General features: G+C 39.6%; 4 protein-coding genes across 7 annotated transcripts; 2 read left to right on the plus strand and 2 right to left on the minus strand.

Annotated features, from left to right (window-relative positions):
- Positions 1-423: 423 nt before the first annotated feature.
- Positions 424-3,470, minus strand: fn3krp (fructosamine 3 kinase related protein). The gene is made up of 6 exons (XM_004071392.4): positions 3,169-3,470; positions 2,118-2,269; positions 1,939-2,030; positions 1,751-1,833; positions 1,532-1,654; positions 424-1,427 (listed from the first exon to the last, which is right to left on the minus strand). The coding sequence occupies exons 1-6, from the start codon at positions 3,307-3,309 to the stop codon at positions 1,089-1,091; spliced, it is 930 nt and encodes a 309-aa protein (XP_004071440.1). The 5' UTR covers positions 3,310-3,470; the 3' UTR covers positions 424-1,088.
- A 74-nt stretch (positions 3,471-3,544) lies between these two features.
- arl16 (ADP-ribosylation factor-like 16) lies at positions 3,545-5,496 on the plus strand. The gene is made up of 5 exons (XM_004071391.5): positions 3,545-3,704; positions 3,833-3,888; positions 3,967-4,083; positions 4,167-4,282; positions 4,412-5,496. The coding sequence occupies exons 1-5, from the start codon at positions 3,623-3,625 to the stop codon at positions 4,575-4,577; spliced, it is 537 nt and encodes a 178-aa protein (XP_004071439.1). The 5' UTR covers positions 3,545-3,622; the 3' UTR covers positions 4,578-5,496.
- Positions 5,497-5,966: 470 nt separating this feature from the next.
- epn3a (epsin 3a) lies at positions 5,967-15,762 on the minus strand. 4 transcript variants are annotated; one of them, XM_011478120.4, is made up of 11 exons: positions 15,085-15,384; positions 13,488-14,151; positions 10,903-11,015; positions 10,414-10,434; positions 8,787-8,936; positions 8,354-8,434; positions 8,070-8,196; positions 7,808-7,975; positions 7,652-7,720; positions 7,329-7,565; positions 5,967-7,226 (listed from the first exon to the last, which is right to left on the minus strand). In XM_011478120.4, the coding sequence occupies exons 2-11, from the start codon at positions 14,023-14,025 to the stop codon at positions 6,928-6,930; spliced, it is 1,803 nt and encodes a 600-aa protein (XP_011476422.1). In that variant the 5' UTR covers positions 14,026-14,151; positions 15,085-15,384; the 3' UTR covers positions 5,967-6,927. The 4 variants fall into 4 exon arrangements, with proteins under 4 accessions (XP_011476422.1, XP_011476423.1, XP_004071684.2 ...); XM_011478121.3 differs by lacking the exon at positions 15,085-15,384 and adding an exon at positions 14,874-15,078; XM_004071636.5 differs by lacking the exon at positions 10,414-10,434 and having other exon boundaries at positions 15,085-15,762.
- Positions 15,763-19,692: 3,930 nt separating this feature from the next.
- rasd2a (RASD family member 2a) lies at positions 19,693-21,287 on the plus strand. Its single transcript, XM_004071390.4, has 2 exons — positions 19,693-20,547; positions 20,626-21,287. Exons 1-2 carry the CDS (start codon positions 19,827-19,829, stop codon positions 21,147-21,149), a joined length of 1,245 nt encoding a protein of 414 aa, XP_004071438.4. The 5' UTR covers positions 19,693-19,826; the 3' UTR covers positions 21,150-21,287.
- The last annotated feature ends 757 nt before the right edge of the window (positions 21,288-22,044 follow it).

The raw sequence follows: 22,044 nt of genomic DNA on the forward strand, positions 1-22,044 counted from the left end.
CATTAAGTGATTTGTAGACTATCAATTTTTTTAATCCATTCTCTATTAAACTGATAGACAGTCTAAGGAACATAAATGAGGTGGTCAGTTCTTGTGGTTCTGGTCAAAACTGCTGTAGTGTTCTGAATGAACTGCAGCTTTCTAAGCTTACTGATCCATGATTTCAATCTTTGCTTTTAATTTTTAGTCCTCTAGAAATCAGCTCTTCAGTAATCTTCATTCTGTTTGTATTTTTTTTCCAAAAGGCACAACTTTTTCAGAGTCTCTTGATTAAAATAATAATTTCAGGATAAATGTTTATAACTCAAATTGATTAGGAGTTCCTCAAATTGATCAATTGCCAATCAGATTTTTTAAGTTTCTCTTCTGTATGACACACTTTTATCCTCAAATAGTTTTACATGCAAAAAACAAGGAATCAAGTCTGAATGATTTCATGGTTTATTGTTGTTTCAGTAGCAAGCATTTCAGAACAACCTATGTTGTCACCTATGGATGGATGATAAACTATTAATTTGCATTTACAAGGGAATTCCTTCTTCACACACATCTGGATGACAGCAGTAATTTCTATTTTGTTATACAGATTAAGATACATGATGTTAGCGTTATTAAAAATACTTCAACTCTTTATAATTGCATAAATTAACACATGTATTCATATAGAAGAATTGCGTCATTTCACAGATGAACACAATGCTTTAAAGTAACTCTTTTACCGGTAATTAAAAAAAAATATATTTTCAGGAACAAAATATTCAAAGAAAAGATCAATCATATTTGAATGTCAAAAGCTTTGATTTTACAGTTTTATCATCTGAAAAATTAGAGATAATTCAACTTTTATTGTCATTTTAAAGAAATAAAATAAAGTTTTTTGTGTACTTGGCATTTTATTATTTCAGTTGTAATATATTCCACAGTTTGCATTTAAACACATTTAACACCTTTAAGAAACTGCACATTTGATCTGTGATATTCAAAAGACTGGAATCTATATTAAACGTTTACGTCAAATTATGGACATGTGTGCCATATGTGCTGAAGATTAAGACTGCAAAACGCTCCATAAGCGACTGCAACAGCAGTCATTTTAGCAGGTCTTTCATGATCCTAACTGAGGATCCTCTGTAGCCACCGCCAAAGTGGTTCCAGTGATTTAGATAGTGGAAAAGTTGGTAAAGCTGGTTTCTCTTTTCAAATCCGGGATCTTGAGGAATCTTTTGATGGTAAGCAGAGTAAAACGACTTGTTGAAACCACCAAACATTCCAGCGATCCCAAGCTCATACTCGGAATGCCCATAGAAAGTTGCCGGGTCAAAGATGACTGGGCCCTCCACCCACTCGGCCACATTGCCTCCCCACAGATCTCCATGGAGAAGAGCTGGAACTATTTCTATTTCCGTGAAAAGCTGAGGGATCTTCAGCTGTAAACAAAAAAAAAAACAAAAAACACAACATATGCACAGTAACCGTCAGAGCACTGAGGCAATTTGTGAATATTCTGTGAGGGATCAAATGCAATGTGTACTTGTAGGGCGGCCCAAAGCTCCCTTGTTTCTCTGTCACCATAAGACGTTTCCACCATGTTAAGCTGGTGCTGCAGCCTCTGCTGGGAGTAAAATGCCACCCAGTCGCTCTGCCACTCATTTTGCTTAAAAAATAAAAGACAAAAAAATTAGAGTCAAACGTACAAAAAATGTATACTCAGAAAGCAAAGGCGGACACATTATATGGAATTTTCTTTTACCTGTGGAAGGTATCCACAACATGTAGCTACGTCAAAGCCAAATTTCTCAACAACAGCAACCTCTGATTGAGCAGGTCCTTTCCCTGAATCGAATCATTGCACAAGAACATTTTTGTGGTGGCTTTGCAGATAAGGCATGGCTGGAATTTGTTGTGAAATTGTGCATGTTTTGATTTAAAATGATTTACCCACAGTCTGTTGCTCTTTTTGTAGCTTTTCCTGAAGTGTCTTGTTGTGAAGATGAAGATCTGCCAGCTGCTCTCCAAGCTGCTTGGAGTACCTGCTCAGAAATGTTTTTCTAATTCACAGAAAAATACACCACAACTGTTCTACAGTGTGAAATGACACAAAATGATAACAGTCTTACTTGTTGAGGCCTTTCATGTCCAGATGTTCCATTACAAACACGCATCCTCCTCTGTCCAGCTCAATTACCTTTATGGGCTTTGGGACCTTGACAGTCTCAGTTCTAAAAATAGCTTCCAAACTCGCCATCTCCCCATCAAACATCAATTTAGCCTGGAGGAGATAGAATTCAAAATGTTTCTAAGCAGCAAATCCGCGTAGTAAAACATTTATAATAGCAGTAATTAAATGACTTAATCGATAATTTGATTTATATGCCTACGAACCACCTAGATCAATCTGTCTGAGGCAAGTTGTTAATCAAATTGACCAATACCATAATAAAATCATTAAAAAATGAAATAAATCAGTTATATAGATATTGGAGATACTGTTTGGATTCATTAAGGCATGGTAGGTTTATTCTACTTGAAAATGATCAAGCCATCATTACAGTCCAATGTGTGGAAACACTGAATTTAGCAGACATGACACCATACAGTGTGGTATTATGTTCTAATTATGTTACATTTGTATTAATTTGATGTGGTAAAACAGTGGGCTGAACTTCATTAAACTAAAATGTGAATGGATTTGCCATTCATTCTTGTTTGTTTGTACACATGTTTAATTTACACCTGATTATATTGCAGAAAAATACAAAGAAATCGGGAAAACTTCCCGATGTTTATGCCCAGGTATTCATCTCTGAGTCACAGTCACTGGTTGAAGTTTTGGCTAAAGAAGGTCTGGTTTTATTTAAGGTCAGTGAATCTCATCAAATCTGAATGCTCATACAAAAACTGTGACATGAATTCAATTGTTTTTAAAATGAATCGCTACACCCCTATTTTCTATACAGGTTTCCAAACTGAGGAAAACACAACTATTGAATTGCTGCCATTGCAAAAATGTCTCTGGAAAATAATAGCAGTCAAAGGGTGCAACTACTGGAAGTAATCCTATTCAGTCATGCCAGAATCAGTGCAAATACTAATCTTCAAATGAGCAAATGAAATTTTATTGAAATTTAGATAACCTAACTAACATAAATGCAATAAAATCAACTATACCTCGCTTTTGTGATTGATCTTCACAAATACTTTCCCCGAGTCAGTGTCATAGCTTTGGCCCTCGCTGATACAACCACCTCCTGAATGGCCAGTCGCTTTTAGCTTGCTTGTCCCCAATTCTTTCTTCAGCTTTGCTTCCATATTATTGACTTCCAAAGGCCTTCCTAGTAAAATGTAGGGAAAATTAAAAATGCCACTCAAATGTCAAAGCTCATGGAGGTGCTGCAGGGCAGTTTCCTTCTTATGCGCTACAGCAGACACATGCTAACGACGAACTTCTTGTTTTGGTTCCGTTCACTAAATACTGGCAAAAAGTAACCAATCGACAACCAGTTCCAGATGATTGACATGTTTTTTGTCCAGTCGTTGTGCCTTGAAGAAGTCACGTGAGCGTCACCATGGTGTTTCATGAGGCTAAACCTTGCCAAAGGCTGGTTATGCGTTAGCTTAAAAAATGGACATGAGCAACGTGAACGTGTGTTTACTTCTTGGAGCAACTGGAGTTGGAAAAACGCTGCTAATCAAGCGTTTACAAAATATCCTTTAAACTTGATACAATACAGAAAAACAATTGGGAAACGTTGTTTACGCTAGCTAGCAATAATAGCTCCACAAAGTGTTGCACGTGACGAAATGACCAGTTTTCCTTACAGATTTTCTCCACTACTCAGTGTTCACGGCTCAGCCGATTTTGATTTCCTTCCTGCAACGCTTCCTACGGTACGCACGGCAATGGAATCAGTTTATGTAGTTGGTTGGGGTTTTAACTCTGTTCTCAACTACTTTGAATGTTTGCAGGTTGGAACTAATCTGACAGATCTGACCCTGAAAAAGAAAAAAGTGACAGTAAGGGAGCTTGGAGGCTGTATGAGTCCTATATGGCCTAGTTATTTTAAAGACTGCTCATCTGTTATTGTAAGACCGTGTTTGCATTTCAAAGCTTTATCAAAGGATTTACTGTTTGTTGCAAATACCTATTAAAGTATTTTTATTCACAGTTTGTAGTGGACTCAGCCAATATCGCACAGATATCTTCCTCGTGTATCCAGCTACTGTCTGTGCTCTCTGCTAAACCTCTTTGTAACGCCTCAGTGCTCATTCTCTTCAACAAGAGGTACAACTCCAACAATCCCTCAAATGACCTTTTAAATGGATGATGTCTGTCCAAAATGCTGACTTTTTTCCTTCTTAATTCCAAAAGTGTTTATCTGTTTGATTTATCATTGCGTCTTTGTTTTTTCAGGGATGTACCGTGCGTTATGACCCCTACCGAGATGAAGTCACTGTTTAGGATGGACGACATCATTGCATCAGCGACACAGCCCATCACAGTGCTGGAGCTCAGTGCTCGCTCTGGACAGGGACTACAGGAGGTGTTGAGATGGCTGGAGTCCATTGCTGTCAAGTGATTTCCGATTGTCCATTTACAATAGCGTTTCCCCTCAAAGAAATTGAAAAGGCGCCCAAAGCTTGGCCAGCAGCAAAATTGGCAACTCTTAGCATTGGGTTGTACAAAAATGTGCACAGTACAAGACAAGCAATGAATAGTGAATAGTATTTGGTTTCTGATCAAAAAGGAGGTCATGAAAAAGTTCAAGTGAGAGGTACAGGCAAAGTGATAATAGGCAGAATGGCCATTTTCTGTGACTGCTTGATCTTAAGATCAGTCACTCGCTGCTCACTATTGCATGCAACAGATCCATGCACCCAGTAACAAGCATCAATCAACTCTGAAGGGATGTTTTATCCTAAAAATGCACTCGTACATAAGAAGAATGTGCATAGATCCTACAGAAAGGGTCAAGACAAAACTCAAAAACTGCTTTGAGTCTCACAGTTCTCTCTGTGCACAGCAAACTGACTAAAATGAATCTGACTTGCATTGATAGTTATTTATGAGTCCTTGATCAAATGTGGTGTTACAGAGCTCCCTAGAAATATTAAATCTCTGACAGTTTCTTCTGATACACTATTAATTAAGACACTAGAGGAGTGATGGAAGCTTTATTTTCTCTCCACCCACAACCTTCACTAGGGGATTATTTTAGGTTTGGACAACAGCTTTGCAAAAACTTACAAGACAAAAATGACAAACTGGACAAAAATAATCCTAATTCTGCTTCTCCACATGCTCTTCGATTGATGTGTCATTAAGAGGATGTTAGAAAAAACATATGGGACAATGATGTAATTTATTATGTAAGCTTTAAGAATATATCCGTGTGTTTTGTATATTTTCACATTTTTGTCATTTATTACCTGTAGAATATAATATCCAAGTGTATTAACAACAGCTGTTTAAATAAAAGGTAGAATTATTTTTACTTATTGGAATAGTTTGGAGATATTTCCTGATTGAGTTTTTGATTGTTGATTTTGTTTGGAGTTTTTATGTTAATGGAATTACCATCTCATTTATGATTTTATTGAAAATTTAAAACTTAATGTTTTTTACAAGGTGGAAAAAAAAGCATTATGTAACCAGTGAAAATGCTATTCTTTAACAAAACAAAAACTATTTAATCTAGGATAAATAAAATTTGTTACATTTGATTTTCTTTCTTGTTTAGCCACTAATGAAGGGTGAGCAAAGCTTCTTTGAAAATTATGAAAAATGTCATCAAAGCATCGACTTAAATGATTTCAGTATCTCTGCTAAATTAATCAGTGGTATGGAAAACCCATGATTCAAAGGAATTTTGGATTTAAATATTGCCAAACACTCTAAATTCATTTTTATGACTGCTTAAAAAAAAGTCTGTTCAAATGTTTTCTTTCCAATGCTCAGAGCCCTGAGATGAGATTCTTGCACTTTATTGCAATAAAGATCATCGTTCCACCACATTAAAAGCACACAAAAAAAACAGGACTTCCTCATAATAACTGTTTATAAACCACTTTAGACCTCTAGGTTGTTGCTTTAAAGTATATGAGAGCCCAGTTGACATATTTTAATAAATTCCTACTAATCAAAGGAGAACCAAAAAACATAAAGAGAACATTTGTTCATTTTAACTTCCATTCTTTAGATACACTTAAAAATGACACTGAAATTCCTGTTTGTTCATTGATCGTCAACTCTTCTGGTTTGAAGTGTGTTGGATGCTTTTTGCCACCAGGTGGCGGTCAAAACAATCAAATGACAAACAGACTGGTTTGGGTTTAAACCAGATTGTGATAGTTTCATTCTGAGCAAAGCAAGAGCAATGAGAGAAAGGCTAATTAAACTTAACATTTGTAGGTCTACAGATGCATTTGATGCCTTACCTGTAACAGAAACTAGCATTAGAAAATTCTCAAATGCTGCCTTGCATTTAAGGAATACTGAAACTTTGTCAAAGCCCCAAAAACAACATTTACACTGCATTTAAATTCACTAAAGTAACACTACATGTTAAGGAATCAATAGGACCTAGCCATAAAAGCAGAAAATAGCAGATTTCTGGAAGCAGGAACAGTTTAGGCACTGAAAAAGTCTTAAGCAACTCTTTCAAATGATCCAGAAAAGTGGTGCAATTTGACATCTATGTTTGTTTGCAGCAAAATATTATAAAAATGTGCTTTTTTTTGGAGTTTGTAATTGAAGTCTCGGCTAGATGACCGACTTCTAGCAAAGATCCGTCTTCTATATGGTATTGGGAAGCAGAACCAGTTTGCATCAATCTAATGGTTAATGAACGTTACAACCATGTCAAAACAGCTAAGAATAGGCTTTTCAGACAAGTCCTTTGAGCTGTGATTTGGTCTGCATTATATATGTTAATCCAAGAAAGGGTTTTGAGTGCTCTGTGCAGCTTGCAGTCCCTGAGGATTGGGTGAGGAGAAGGGCAGCAGGGGTTCAGGGAGGGTCCTTGGCATGTCCAGACTGGGCTGGGTCGGGTGAGTGAACGATGAAGGAATGGTTGCACCTTGATTGTTTAGAGACAGAGGCAAGGAGGGGCTGAATGAAAGAGAAGGAGCGGTGGGAGCTGCTGCCGTTGAGCCAGTCCCCATCTGACTAAGAGTCAGCTTTGGCTGCTCGGCTTGGAATGGATTGATGGAGGAAGGAGCACTCGGGGCTGAAGCAAAAGAAAACAGTTTTTAGTTGACACAGTTTGTGTACGTTTTAGTCAATCAACATAATTTTTAAGCATATGTAGTATAAAAAATGTTAAATATACCTGACATAAAGGGGTTACTGGGCATGGCCATGGAGTTTATTGGGATAAGATTGTCCAGGTCTACCAATGTGGCTGCAGTGGGGCCCAGGAACTGCTCCGGTGTCTTACATTTTCGAGGGGTGGAGTCAGCCAGGCTTTCTCCAAGCTTAGTCAAATCAAAAAGATCAGGACTTCCTTCCCCTCTGCCATTTGCACTGAAGTGTCCACCATCCATTGCTTCATCGAACAGATCGCCATCTAGCAAAGAAACAAGATAGGACTGCAGACGTAAACAGATGCACAAAACATGGCCGAAGTCTAGTCTAATAAACTCCTTTCTGTACCTGAGGGGCTTGCACTTCGAGGAGGATTTTCCTTCAGTGATCCCTTCTTTACTTTTGCATCCAGTGAGGCTAAAAATAGATTGATACATTTTATTTATGCAAAATACACAAATTCAAATACCTGTATGCAGTCTGAGAATATGCATGTGAACTCACAGGCAGCATTTGTAGGTATATCCCAATCTTTACTCGAGAAGCTCGGTTTAGAAACACTGCTCTGGGGTGCATCCCATGGTTTGGTTGGAGGCTCCCATGGCGGTGGAGGGCTGTAGGAAGGTGGTGGTACCATCCATGAAGCGTCTGATCGAGGAATGCTGGGGCCATCTTTCATTGGTAAAATGAAGAAAAGAAAAAAAAAAAGATTAACCTGCATGTCTAAGGATTTGTTTGGATCACGGTGGATTAACTTGAGGCGCACCTAGAGAGTCCCAGGGGTCTGTTCCTGCTGCACTGGCAGCTGCTTGTAAGGGGCTCTTCCACTTGTAATCACTGGGAGGAGGATCTACAGGCTGTGCAAAAACATCTACCAGGTCCATGAAGGCCGACTGATCACACAAGGCAGAAAAAAAAAAATTACATACACCATGTGAACTGATTTTGATTGCTGATGTAAATAAATAAATAAAACAATCTTTTTAGATGGTTAATGAACACTTGCTCTCATTCATAAATACAATTAACCCCCATGAGAAGATCTCATACTTTTGGTTGATCCGCGTCACGTTTGCTCTCCTCCAAAACTTTCTGGAGCTTCAAATCTTCTTCTCTGCGGCGCCGCTCCTCCTGTGAACACAGACACATGGTTGCCTTTCAGCATGACAGCCACTGGCAAAATTCACATATTGCCACATCATATTATATGTATGACTCAGCTACAGCACAGCTTGTATTTTCCAAAGGCATCATACACATGCTGCTGGTGCAAACTAGAACGTTCTGCGCTTGAAAAAGGGGAGACGGAGAACAGAGCACCACAGACCATTGTGCTCCATTTATGAACGTGGACAAACAACAAAATGGGGGGAGAGAAAATTCAAATACTTTTATGGAAAGGGGGACACATAAATGCTCTAACTACACAACAATTATGCAAGGTAAAGCGGTTGGAAAAAGGGATGGGAAAGAAAGCCTCTACCTGCTGGTGTTCCTCCTGGCTCAGGCTCAAGGCCAATTTGAGCTGGGTGTCCTCATCCAGGTCTGGAGAGACTTGGACTTGTGCACGTTGGGCTGGCTGAATGGATGGTGCACGTTGGGCTGGCTGAATGGATGGTGCACGTTGGGCTGGCTGAGATGTCGTTAGAGGGAAAGGGAATTATTATTTGACTGTGGTCAACAACACAAGCATTGAGGCTTAAAAACTCTTTAAAAAAAAAGAAGAAATTGAGTTTGCATCCTAGCAGAGAGGTGAAAGTCACAGCTGTCCTTCTCTGGTCAAAAATAATGAATTATTTACATATTACCGGTAGTTTATTGGAAAATGTGAGTGTAGTTTTTTTGGAGGTTTTTTTCAGAGAAGGAAAGCTAAACAAAAACAAATTGATGTAGATCAGAAAATACACAAAATTAATTGCCCAGATTTAAATGATTGCAGGAAAGGAAAGTCTTTTGCCTTTTAGTGCCTTCCAACAGAAGCTGAGGAGACGTCTTAAGCAGACTGGAATTTGGAATGGAATTTTTTTTTCTCCGATTAAAATCAATGCACATTTCCTGCGTGGCTTCTGTCCCTTCCATCTCAGCTTTCTCATGTTTCACATCACATTATGCTTTCATGCATCACATCAAATTCCTGTTAACAGTTATGAGAATTGATGGCACAGAGAAACAGGGAGGGGCATCGCTTTAGCACCCAGAGGCATTTCTAGAATCATTTTAATTTGTATGTCTTATTACCTTATCCAAATTAAAGCGATAAAGTAAAAAAAAAATTACCAACTTTTTAATGTCTTTTTCACAAAGAGTTTAATTACCCTACTTAAAAAAAGCATCTTTTTCAAATATATTGACACACTGTTCAGTAAACCTTGTTGTTCTGTTCCATCTTAATGTAAAACTATACACAGTTTTCAGAATCTTAGTATTTAGTTTTTTCTAAATTTTAATTTCAAAATCTGGACATAAAACTCGAGCAATAAAAAGGCCAAGGAAAAAATCTATTGGTCAAAATATGTGTATGCTTCAAGTTTTAAAAACATTTATTTTGATTCTTTGAGATTTGAATTCTTCCTCTGTTAGGGCTTTGCACCGACAGATTAAAGACATTTTTGCAGCTGCTGCAACTACCCTACAGGTGAAGAAAGGAAGTGACACTTCTTGTATTGAGCTTATTTCTAATTGAAGCAGAGGCTTTTTATTAAATATTTATTTTAAAAAGTCAGTTTGTTTATTACATTTAGCAAAATATCTTGATTAGGAATAGAATGTTATACTTTTTGAGTCTGCTTCTCCCTGTAAAGTACTAAAACTAAAAAAAGTTTTTTTGTTAATCTATGATTAACCTTTTAACACCAGAGCTTTAGCTTCAGTGTCAATGTTTTATGATTTACTGTAACTTTTTAACCCCTTATGTGATCAACGTAATTCCAGCAGATTCTGGAAGAGTAAAAAAACTGACTTTGCGCTGTTTTTCTCCACTTCTGCTGGAGCATAGCTGATCGTGTAAACGGTTGAAAAGTTACAGTATATAAAAGACATCTCTGGTGTTAAAGAAAGAATGGAAAAAAAGATTGGAAAAAAATATTGGAAAAATAGTTTTCTATACCCACCTGTGTTTGTTCTTGAGGCAGCTAAAACATGCAAAATCAGAAGGAAAAATGAAAAGCTGCAAATATTAGGTTTAAATTGTGTCTTTTTATTGACTAAAACATGGACTTTGTTCAGATAGATAACTTCTCCTTTTTAAAACAGTTTTTGTGTTGCAATAAGCAACACAATCTCAGTTAACGCCCACCAAAACCAAGTCATAAAGCCATAAAATTATAATATATATATGGCGCAGACATTTTATGTTGAAGATCTGAAAGTCAGTTCACTCAAATTAGTTTTCATTTTTAAAGTGCGAGTAAACACACATGCTCCAGAGTTCAGAGCAAAGATCGCTGTGTCCACACACTTTAAAAAAAAAATAGACAATAAAACCAACATGGAGTTTGTCAGGTCCATGACCACGAGAAAATCTGCTTTTGAATTTATAATGAAGGGGTACCGACTTAGCAGCAAACCTGCAAGTGTGTGTCTGTTCCTTTTAGAGGTACCTTGTTATTGTCCTGCTGGCTCAAAGCGATGGCCAGCTTCAGCTGCCGCTCCTCTTCTTCAGCGCTTGTTGGAAGAGCTTTTTCAATCTCAGATGGAAGACGAGACGGGGTGGCTACAAAGAACCAGAAAAGGACAGAAGAATGAAACCGGGAGAAGAGGAAATCATTGGAGAGGGGCGGAGGTTGGTTAAGAGCTGGCGCTGATTTTGCATGTTAATTCTGCGCTGCCGGTTGTTCGTGGCATTTGCTGGCATGGCTCGCCCAGTCCGCCTATCTCTGCTTTCAGCGAGAACAATGCGGCGGCTGTGTGGGGTTGCTTTTTTCAGGGGACTGGCATTGGATTGGGGCCCACCTTGTTAACCCTAATCATTCAGGATGGGGAAGTTGGCTCCAGATATTTTTCCTATTTGTGGACGAGGGAGGTGGTGCAGTAAGTGCCAGGCTGTGGGGTCACAGGGTTGAAGCAGAGGAGCAGCCCCCACGCTGGCAGAGTCAGGCTTCAGAAACAAATCACTTCCACTGTGCTGCCCCTCACCAGTCTCCTGCCTCAGCTGAATCTTTTGATGGTAATTAGCTGCCGCCAACCTCCCATCTCCCCCCACCTCCATTAGCATCTTGATCAAACTCTCCACAATATTCATGTGTTCTGCCCAAAACCCCTTTTTATTCCATCCTTTTAAAAATCTCCATCGCTCAACTGCAATAGCACAAGCTGTCAAACAGCAGCTCTGTTTGTTGTCTTGTAAAAAGAACTATTATCCCAAAGTGAATAGCACTACTGAACCCTTCCTCTTGACAGTAAGGTACTTTGTTTGAAGATGTTTCACTTTAAAATCACATTATGGGGGGAAAAAAATCAAAGGTTTCACCGTTTTTAATGACATTCATGACCTGAATAGATGTTTTCAAAAAGAATAAAGTTGGCACAAGTTCCCATAAGGTCACTGTTATTTTCTATGGGAGTCAAGGAACCTTTATATATTTTTATTAGCGTGTTAACCTTATTTTATTAACACTTATTCTTTATGTATGAAGCAGGGAGGCTTGAAGGGAGGCCTACCTGTACATTAATTCAAACTGAGAAGGATTCTTAAAGACCCACACCAATGAAAATCGTGTTTTTTGGTGTTTTTAAAATGTTCTTGTAGCATTTTTCTCATTATGGAGGACATATATAAAGAAAATTATCATTAAAATTGCATTTCTGTGTACTTCTTTTTTTATTGTTGTGAATCAGGAGCAGATGAAAAAAAAAACAGTTAAAAAGAATGCAATGTTAAAAACTGTCCGGCTGGATAGCTCCACTATTGCTTGGCTTTTTTGATGCACTGGTAATTTTAGGTTGGGGCATGTAAGGGACTGTAAAAGAGAGGAGGAGCGTGTCCACAGCTCAGATGTGGGTGACGGGAAGGTAGGGCGGGGATTTTCTAATGAACTCCTGCCACTCTGCAGAAACTTTGTCCAAGAAAACAACACAGGCTGTTTGATTTGGGCTAAAAACAGCATAATCACAATAAAAAAACAACTAGGGACACTTTGAAAATAGATCAAAAGAGGATCGGAGTGGGTCTTTAAGGTTAGAGCAACATTCATCTTTCATGTTTGGTAGGAGTAGTGCTAAGGAAGAGAGATGAGGGGTTCAAGTGTAATCTGTAAAAACAGGGCACGTTTTCGGGGGATCCGTTATTAAACAAACCTCAAACCCCAATTAAGAAAAAACAAAAAAGCATGGCCCACACAAATACTTAGGTTGATTCTCAAAACCAGACTTGCCACATTCTCGCTGTGCGGTATTTGTTCGTGAACGTGATTACTTACTTGGAGCTAACTAGTCACTCATGAGAGTTTCAGAACTAAACATCCCATTCTCTGGAAATGCATCTAAAGCAGATGAACAACATGTGCTAAACTTTAGCTAACTTTTAAACTAAAGGAATTTGTCTGAAAGCAAAGGCATGCATCAAATATGCATATTTTATTCTTTCTTGGTAAAATCTGAAGTAAATTAAAAATCTTATGTAAGGAAACAGCTGTCTTTAAAAAGGAAACGGTTTTCCCCACCATCTGAAGTTACCCAACCAGAATCACTGCATGATATGACACAGATACCTGTGGGACAGTTTCGTATTGAATCAATATTTGAGAGAAACGGACACATGGAGGGCCTCTGCCTTCGCGGAAATCTGTTCAGCTGGCAGGATCGCTCAGAGTGGAAGGAATGCAGCGAGAGCGTCAGAGGAGAGACAAACGTACATCTTCTAGGCCTTAAACACAAAAGACGAGTCACTAATAATAACAATCGGAAGTTATGATTGTGCAACAATGTGCTAGCCTTTAAATAGCAAGCAGATGACATAACAGAGGGATCACAGGTAAAATCTGGCTGATCAGGCTGAGTGGAAAATATAAAAAAGTCCCCAGCTATAACCTAAGATGGGAATGGCTTATTTCCTGATAGTTATAACAGTCTGAGTTGAAATTAAAAAACGACTGCTTCCATTTCTTGGACCAAGGTGCCGTAATGTTTGCAGGTAAGTGTGCCGGACATCTTGAAAGGAATGGAATGTATGCTCTGTGTAACTTACATGGGTAGGACGGCGGCAAGTCGGAATCAAAAGATGAGCTGGACATGGAGCGATCCAAGGGGGAGGGGAGCCCCGCCACACGCGACTTGGACTTCAAAGCATGAGAGCGCTCTTTCTTCAGCTTTTCCTCATCCCTCAGCAGAGACGCCAACCGCTTCGCCTTCTCTCGGACAGTGGCTCCCTGGTCATGTCCATCTCGATCTATGTACTGGAAGTCCTTCAATGTCTGAATACTGTGTATGTTCTCCTTGCACGCTTTGACCACACGCTCAGAGCCCGTTTTCACCAAATGCTCCAGCAGCACCAGGGCCTTGAAGACGTGGCGCCAGTTTTTGCCGTTATCGTTGAGCCTCTTCCAGATTATTCTCATGATGTCGGCGAAGGCCACCACGTTGAAGGTCAGGTCTGAAATTTCAGACATGAGAGAGACGGGCGGTCCCCAGGGGTCATTGCAAGTGGCCTCCCGGACCTTAATCTCAGCGTCTGTGTAGCTGTGGACCGCGTTTTTCATTTGGCGGCGGATCGATGAGGTCTGCATGGTGGCAGTCGGGTTTCACGCGCAGCACAGGTAAAGAGATGGCAGGTCAAGTCACTGCTTAGGAAAAGGTGAGCTGGTCAAGTCGAAAAAAGTCGAATTTCCAACTTCAGTTCACAAAATGTGGTCCTGTTGGAAACAAGCACAAATAAAGTACACCATGTTTACAACTGTTGATCCTTGTAAGCCTTTGTTAAAGGTGATAAAACAGAAGTCCTGGACAGGAAATGAATTAACAGCTGAATGTCATTTACATTTACTTTAGAAATCCCTGGGAAGGTTTGTGGCTTTGCCTTGAGTGTTGAACTGTTTTGTCTACAGGATAAATTTGCTGGATTTGAAAAGCAGGGGAAAAACGTTTTGTCCTCTTTACCTTTTTTGGTCCATAAATGAAATTCAGAGAACAAGACTCGTTTGTGGTTTAAGTCCCACTTGGTGCACTAAAAGCAACTGTGATCCTTCTGGAACTTGCTATGGATGCTGTAAATTTCCCGTTCCACATGGAGAGCAGAACATTTAAAATCAGAAAGCACTGCTTGAACAGTGATCAGAGCTATTAGGTGACAGTTAATCACTTCCTTTGATCAGATTGTGTTTCCAGGCAGAGTGCCTCCATTGCTGAGCCTCAGTCGATAGGACAGTTTGTTATGGATTTGTTGCTTTAATTCTGACTTCCACTCCTCAAAGTAGTTCTCAAACGCATTCCAATGCGTAAAACTGACTTCCAAAGAGTTTATTTTCGAGTGAATGAAGTCCCCAAAGGCTCAGTCTCCTACAGGCGCAATCGGAGGACATTCTTTTATTGTCTTAATTATTAAAAAAATAATAACTTCAACCACCAAAAATCAAACCTTTTGTCTCATGTTGGCTGCTTTTCGTGAGTCTCTCAGACGTCGGCGCGTCCTTTCTGTCCCAAACAGGACTGGTTCCGCGAATGCGTAGAGGTGAGAGACTCACTGACGGTGACTCAGCGATGTTTTCCCCACACTTTTAAAGTTAAAACCTCGTCGAAACTTGGATAAAGTAAACGAATCGGCTGGTTGCCTTCACTTTTTCTCTTACCTTCATGCCACAGCGCGTCAGCGGGGTCCCGACTTGGGGAGGATTTGGGTGGGAAAGGACGCGTCCCCGCCTCTCCGCATATGTCCTGACGCCCGTCGGACACGGAGAGAGGAGGAGAGCTGGGGGTCTGAAAGCAACGTAATTCCGTTTCTGTGAAAGGAGTCGAGAAATGCTGATCTATCTGTCACCAACTTCAGCTTATTTACAAATCCACAGAACTGCAAACCAGAAAGACGCAGCCCGCAGATGGGACGGCCGTGCGCGCAAACAAGCAAACAGTGAAAAAATGAAAAGAGAGGGGAGGTGAGGAGGAGGAGGGAGAGAAACCTGCTCTGTGAATGCGGAGTCAGACTTAACTCCTTCAATGCCGAGTCGAGTAGCCATGGGGCTACAACCAGAATTAAGCAGTTTCAAAACTGCGTAAATGTGGGGACGCGCGCCCTGTGGCCCTGTTAAATCTGCGAGGACAAACGTAGTAAAATGTATTTAAATGACAACCCCTAACGCAAATATTTGTATTTTAAGATAAAAGAAGTTAAAATATTAGCAGCCCCCTTTTATGCTGCATCATTCAAGGAAGTAAAAGACAAATCCACACAAAATCTAAATAAATGAAACACGCATGTCCTTCCCGGCAGCGTTTTCTCTTTACTTATTCATCCCCTCTAATGGAATGCTAGAAAGTACCCTCCTCCTGCATTATTTATGCATAATTCAAGTAAAATATCTTTTTTTTAATCCGTTTTGGTTCATTTAGCTTCACAAAAGATCTCAGGATGACATCAAAAACTGAGAGATCCCATGGTTTTTTGTTGTTTTTTTAAATGATAAATGAATCTCTAACTGACAAAAAGCAGCAGGAAGGATTAGTGAAACAGACTGAGCTGGATTTACAAGAAATTCCAGCTCCACCTTAAGAAAACATATTGGAGATAACATGGAAGAACTGAAGTTTAAGACACATGAAACAAATCCTTCACTCCTTACTGGATAAGTATCACACACAAAGGTCATACTTTGGTGTTCAGTCCTCCCTGTGAGGAGTGTTCATCCTCCTGTTCCATCTGTCCATTTTCATTTTGTTCACTCAGTTTTGGCACCCTCTGTCTTTATTTCTTGTCAAAACAGATGCCTCGACATTTTTTTTGTTTCCCAACAAAGGCGTGATGAGGTCAGTGAGTGTTTGGAGGGCATGCAAGCAAGAATGGGGAAGGGAGGGGCTTGTGGCGTCACTCGAGGGGGCGGGGACTCGACTCTGTGCGTGCAGTCATGCTGCGGAGCTCCTTTTATCATGTTGAGACTCACCAGGCTTTGGTGGAGAGAAGCAAGGTAGCAGAAAGAAGTCAATTATTGTCACAAAAGACGGGAACAGATGGATACATTTATTATAATTTATTCTGATATAAGAGCACACCAACACATTTTCAATTAAAAAGTTTTAATTATTAATGTTGCAACAAAAAGTAAGTTATTGTCAAAATAATCATTCAAGGACAGAGCTGCTTACCGCCCTCTGCTGGTCAATGTGATTATATCGGTTTGGTTTTACTTTTTGGCATTTTGGAGCATGTGGACTCTGGAGGATCATATTGCAGGCACAAGCACAACATGTATGTTACTGTGCCTGCAATAAAAGTTACCCTTAGCAAAAAGTAGTCTACTTCAAGTATTATTAGTCTGTATCAGGGCTCTGCAACCTTAAACTATTAAAGAGCCATTGGGTCAATTTCTCAGTCACAAAGTCTTACCTTGCCCTACAGAAAACTAAGACACTGATTTTAATTATGTCGATTTTGCTTTGATGACAAATACCAATGAAAGAGAAAATAGCTTTTCTTTTCAAAACGTGAAATTATTGATGACTTTTGACACAGGTTGATGTGACTTCCTTTCAAAATAAAAGGCACCATGTGTCACATCATCTTAATTCAGCATATATAGTAGGAGGTAGAGTTATGTCAGCAGGGATTGGGGGGAAAAAAATATTTTCTGTTTGTGGTGCATCTCAGCCAGAAACTTGGAAATTCAATTCAATTCAATTTTATTTGTATAGCCCAAAGTCACAACAACAGTCATCTCAATCAAAATCAAAATTTAATCAGAGTTAATTAAATGCCCCTTACTGTATTTTTTAACACAACACTGTCCACTTAATATCCTTAAATTTGTTCACAAATGGAAAATTAAAAACGTTTTATTTTTTCTTTATCCAGAGAGCCATAATGGAGGGGTAGAAAAGCCCTGGGGCTGCAGGTTGCAAACTGAAGCAGTATACTTAACTATCCCCTTATTGTAAACTAAAAATGTTCCAGAATAAAGCACTATTTGTTTGTCCAGACATTTGTAAACATTTGCTTTTTTAAATTCTTTATATATTTTTTTAAATTATGAAACAAGGTAAGATTGTGATTTTTTTCCAGTTTTTTTGTTTGTTTTTTGGTGTGACAGTGAAAGCAGTATCCGTGTTATTTATTGTTTAATTTTTTTTTAGATTCCCTGCTATCTTTGTGTTATGGTTTGAAATACCATCAATTGTCTGAAGCAGATATTTCTGTATTTGATAGAGATGTTCCATTAAAAGAAGCAGAAAGGACGTCAGTAAATGTTCCTTCTTACAAAAGATGGTGCATTCAGAAGGAGACAGATTTGTATGTCTCTGGCAAAACAATAAAAGAAGACACATCTGAAAGAGAACAAAACAAGTCTCACCCACACAGCAACACTTGCCTTCCGTTTGTGTGTTTTTCATCCTCATACTGTTGCATTTCAATCTATTAAAAACATTTGCTAATATGTTTTTTAAATTGAGCAAAAAACTAACTAATTTGGTTCCATCTATAAAACCCAAATGAAAACATTTCAAGCATTTTTGGAAATCAGCTTTATTCTGTCATTGAGAGGAATGTCTGTCTAACACAGCGGTGTTAACATTTGACCTCCTCCTTTTAGAGCAGTTTAATACTTGAGGTGCTCTTATCTTCAGCCTGGCAGTTTAAAACAGGCTAAGTTATTTGATAAAGCCAACAGTTCCACATAGGAGCCATTTAAAATAGTGTGCCAGCAGAAGCAAGTGCATTAAGACAACATTTACAATAACTTTATTTGAATTCATCATCTTTTAAGATGTTTGGTTGAAAAAATGAATGTAACCTGTGTAAAATCAGAGATTTCAAGCTAGTTTTCTTCATTATTCTGTCATAAATTTAAGCTTGCAGGTGAGAACATTTTAATCCACTGGGTCAGTGTGCTTTTTCCAGCGGCAAAATGCTTTAACTGCCATATCAGAGAGCGTGCAAAAATACAATAAAAAATGTGTTATAATTACATTTAGTGTGCATGAAGAGTTATTGTTATTGGCTTAGAGTATAGTTACTAAACAACAGTTCGGTTCAGTTTTCTAAGTTGTCCTAAAAACAGAGAAGAAACCAGAATCATTTGGCATTTTTAGACAAAGTGAAATAATCATTATCAAAGTCTGTACAGAAATACTGAATCATTTTAGAATCTATTAAACACTGAATATTTGAATTGGTTTCTTCTGTTCTGCTTTTTTAAAGCATGTGATTTTTGTCTGAACTGTAAAATGTCATTTTGTCCCTTAACACATTCAGTAGTATGGCTAACAGCGAGATCGTTTTTTTTCAATTAAGGTTTTTTTATTCTTTTTTTTAAACCAGCATTCATAATCATACTTGATTTCTAACACGTTGTTAATTTTCTTATTTAAAAATATGAATAGGGTTGTTGTATTTTAATTTAAAAATCTATATTTTAAGACTTTGGTTGAAATAACCCTTGTGTAATTTTGGACCTTTAAGCCAATATGCTCAAGACAATTTGCACCTTCAAAATAATTTTCATTTTATGCAAATAGGACTCCAAAAATACCCCAGCCTTCTTAAATCTGACCATCCATCCATCCATCCATCCATCCATCCATCCATCCATCCATCCATCCATCCATCCACTGACTGCATTCTCATTATGGGTTGGCAGTCTGTTGCATGCCCCTGTACACCCAGTGTGTGTTAATTTCCAAAAGGAACATCATGCTGGCATCAAAGGATGGCTTCCTATAGAAATGTGTTGGTGTTTAAGCAGAACTGCCTGCAGTTGATCGATTTAAATCCTGCCAGAAAAAAAAAAATAGAATAATTTGGTTTACAGTCATTTTCCTACCAGCTAAACCGTTTCTGCCTTTAAATATAACACTGGAATGATTGCTGAAGGGGCTGCAGAAGACTCATCAAGTTTCTATGAATCATAAAGAGAGTGCGCAACAGCGTCTCCTGCTTCTGGGTCGTGATCACTAAACAAATAGGCTGCATGCCAATGCAGAAGCAGAAAAATCACAGCTGCAGTGTTAGACCAGGATGTGCAGGTAAATTGCCGCTTTGGTTGAATAATCCACACTAATGTAAACTTGAAAAAAAAAAGATGATTTTAGATAAATGCTGAGCGGTGGGATATACTTTCTGCATTTCACACCTCCACTGATCATGCCCTCAGGGGTTTGAGCTGCTGAATGGACTGCATTCGTTAGCTCATAATCTATAATTATCCATAATGAGGCAGAAAACATACACAGGTGTGCTGCTAAAAATAGACTGGAACATTTGAGGCAGCTTTTTGTTTCCCCTAGTTGAGGAGGTCAGTTGGGTTTGGATCTTGAACACTAAAAACTAATCAACAACGGTTCTGGATTTTTCTGTGCGTTTTTTCTTAAGTGGATCATTTTCTACATGAGTGAGACGGTAAAGGAGGAGGGGGGGGGGGGTGTCATATTTCTAAAAAAGGAGTACTTTCTGAATGAGGCCGATGACGCAGACTCCGAGCACTATAAGAGAGGAGACCCAGATCCGCATCGTCGGACAGATGGGGCTGACATTTACAGGATCACACTGCGACAGCCTCTTACTGACAAGAGGGGCATGAACGCAACTAAGAAGTTTCAGCTCGCTGTTGATGGCCTCCTGGACACGTTTCATTGCTGCAGCGACCATTTCCAGGCACGCGTTGCGCATCCGGCGCTTCAGAGCGCAGTTCTCTGCACCCCGATGCTCCAGCATCCCAGCATCTCAAGCATCACCAAAAAGGGCATCATCAAATCGGTGAAAGAGTGCTGGAGACCACAGGATAGGAAGATGGTAAAGCGCAGGTCTTCAAGCTCCAGAGGCAGCGTCCAGGCTGCTGATGAAATCATGGACCGGTCCGTGGATTTAACGGGTCTGACCAGCCGCAGGAACTGTCACAGATTAGTTGTTCTCGGGGCGCCTAGAGTTGGAAAAAGTAATATTATTCGGCGGTTCTTGTGTGAGGAGTTTGAGGAGCACTATAAACCAACGGCGGAAGACTTCTACAGAAAGCTCTTCTTCATAGGTGGAGAGGCGTACCAGGTGGATGTTCTGGATGCGGCGTGTGAGAGGGACTTCCCCGCAAAGCGGAGATTATCCATTCTGACAGGTGAGAAAAACTGACCACACCCTGAAATGTGCTATTAAAGAAGAGACAAACCCTGAACTTTAATCTCTTTTTCTGCAGGTGACATTTTTCTCCTCGTCTTCAGTTTGGATGACAGAGACTCTTTAAATGAAATCCATGAGCTGCTCGCAGAAATACGAGCAGCAAAAGCAAAGTTACTCAAATCAAACCATCCCAGGATGGTGCCAGCGGTGGTGTGCGGGAACAAAGCGGACTTGGACGCACACAGAGCCGTCACGCGCTCGGATGTGACGGAAATCCTCGGAGAGGACGTCCCATTCTTTGAAGCGTCGGCCAAAACCGGCACCGGGCTGCAGGGATGCTTCCGGGCTCTGGCCAGCCTCGGCGGACTCCCCAATGAGACCAGCCCGTCGCGGCATCAGATCGTATCCATCCTTACGTACCAGTCGCTGTGCGTCGATCAGCGGGGCAGGAGGAGGAGGAGGATGCATTTGCGGGAGCACGCTGCGCCCTGTGCCGCAGTGGACCCGCTGGCGCGCCGCCCGAGTTTCACCAGCGACCTAAAACTGGTGCTTGGATCAAGTACCAAACAGAAAAAACCCGAGAAGTGTCAGATTCAATGAATCGTGGTGTCTCTCGACAAACATATTGTAGTAGTATGCTGCAATGTCCTTTACGTAAAGAGTTATACTCTGGCAGCTGGCTGGACCAGTGCGCTTTATACCTGTAATAACCGTTTAATAAAATACTTTTTTCTAAGAGATTTGTTGCTTTTTCCATCCTATATGTCATCAATTTAGATGACCATGCCATGGAAGCATGAATTGTGCGCATTGACGTCATCAAAAAAGTAGAGGTGTGTGTGAGTGTATGTGAGTGTGCTGGGGGATGAGGGGGTTACGGAGTGAGTCAGACATGAACTTCGAGCATCTTCAAGTATTCATGATGGTGCGTAAAACGTCCTTCACATTTCAGACAGCCCACCAGGAAGAGGAGAGTCGTGCTGATGCAGAGTCTGATGCGGAGCCTGCAGATGCTCTTGAGTCACCATGGTAACCGGTATTAATATTATTATCAGGGAATAAGGTGTTGAAGCATCATTTGTGAGCAGAGGGTGGGTGGAAAAATCTATGTAGGAGAAACGACTGAACAATCGCACTTTTACAGGATAAATCTGATTCTACGTTTCGAATTATCTTCAACATTTTAATGAAACACGTTTCAGTTAATGTTAAAATCCAAAAGTTCCCCATCTACAATTCAAATTTTAGTTTAATTCGATCACATCCAGACCTGTTTGGCTACATTTTTTCCAATGTAATATTTTAAGCTCACTTATTTAGGAACCTAGTGCACTTCTCTTTTAAAGATCAAGGACTTCAATCCATCCTGCAGATCTTGAAGGTCAGCAAATAATGAAGAATGTACAGGAGTGAATTTATTACTTCTTTCCCATAAAAACAAGGAAAAAAGGAGAAATAGTGAATAATTCAAATTTATGGCCAGAGGTTATTGATT

This window comes from Oryzias latipes, chromosome 8, assembly GCF_053564925.1.
Source record: "Oryzias latipes strain Hd-rR chromosome 8, Olatipes_Hd-rR_3.1".
Taxonomy (NCBI): Eukaryota; Metazoa; Chordata; class Actinopteri; order Beloniformes; family Adrianichthyidae; genus Oryzias; species Oryzias latipes.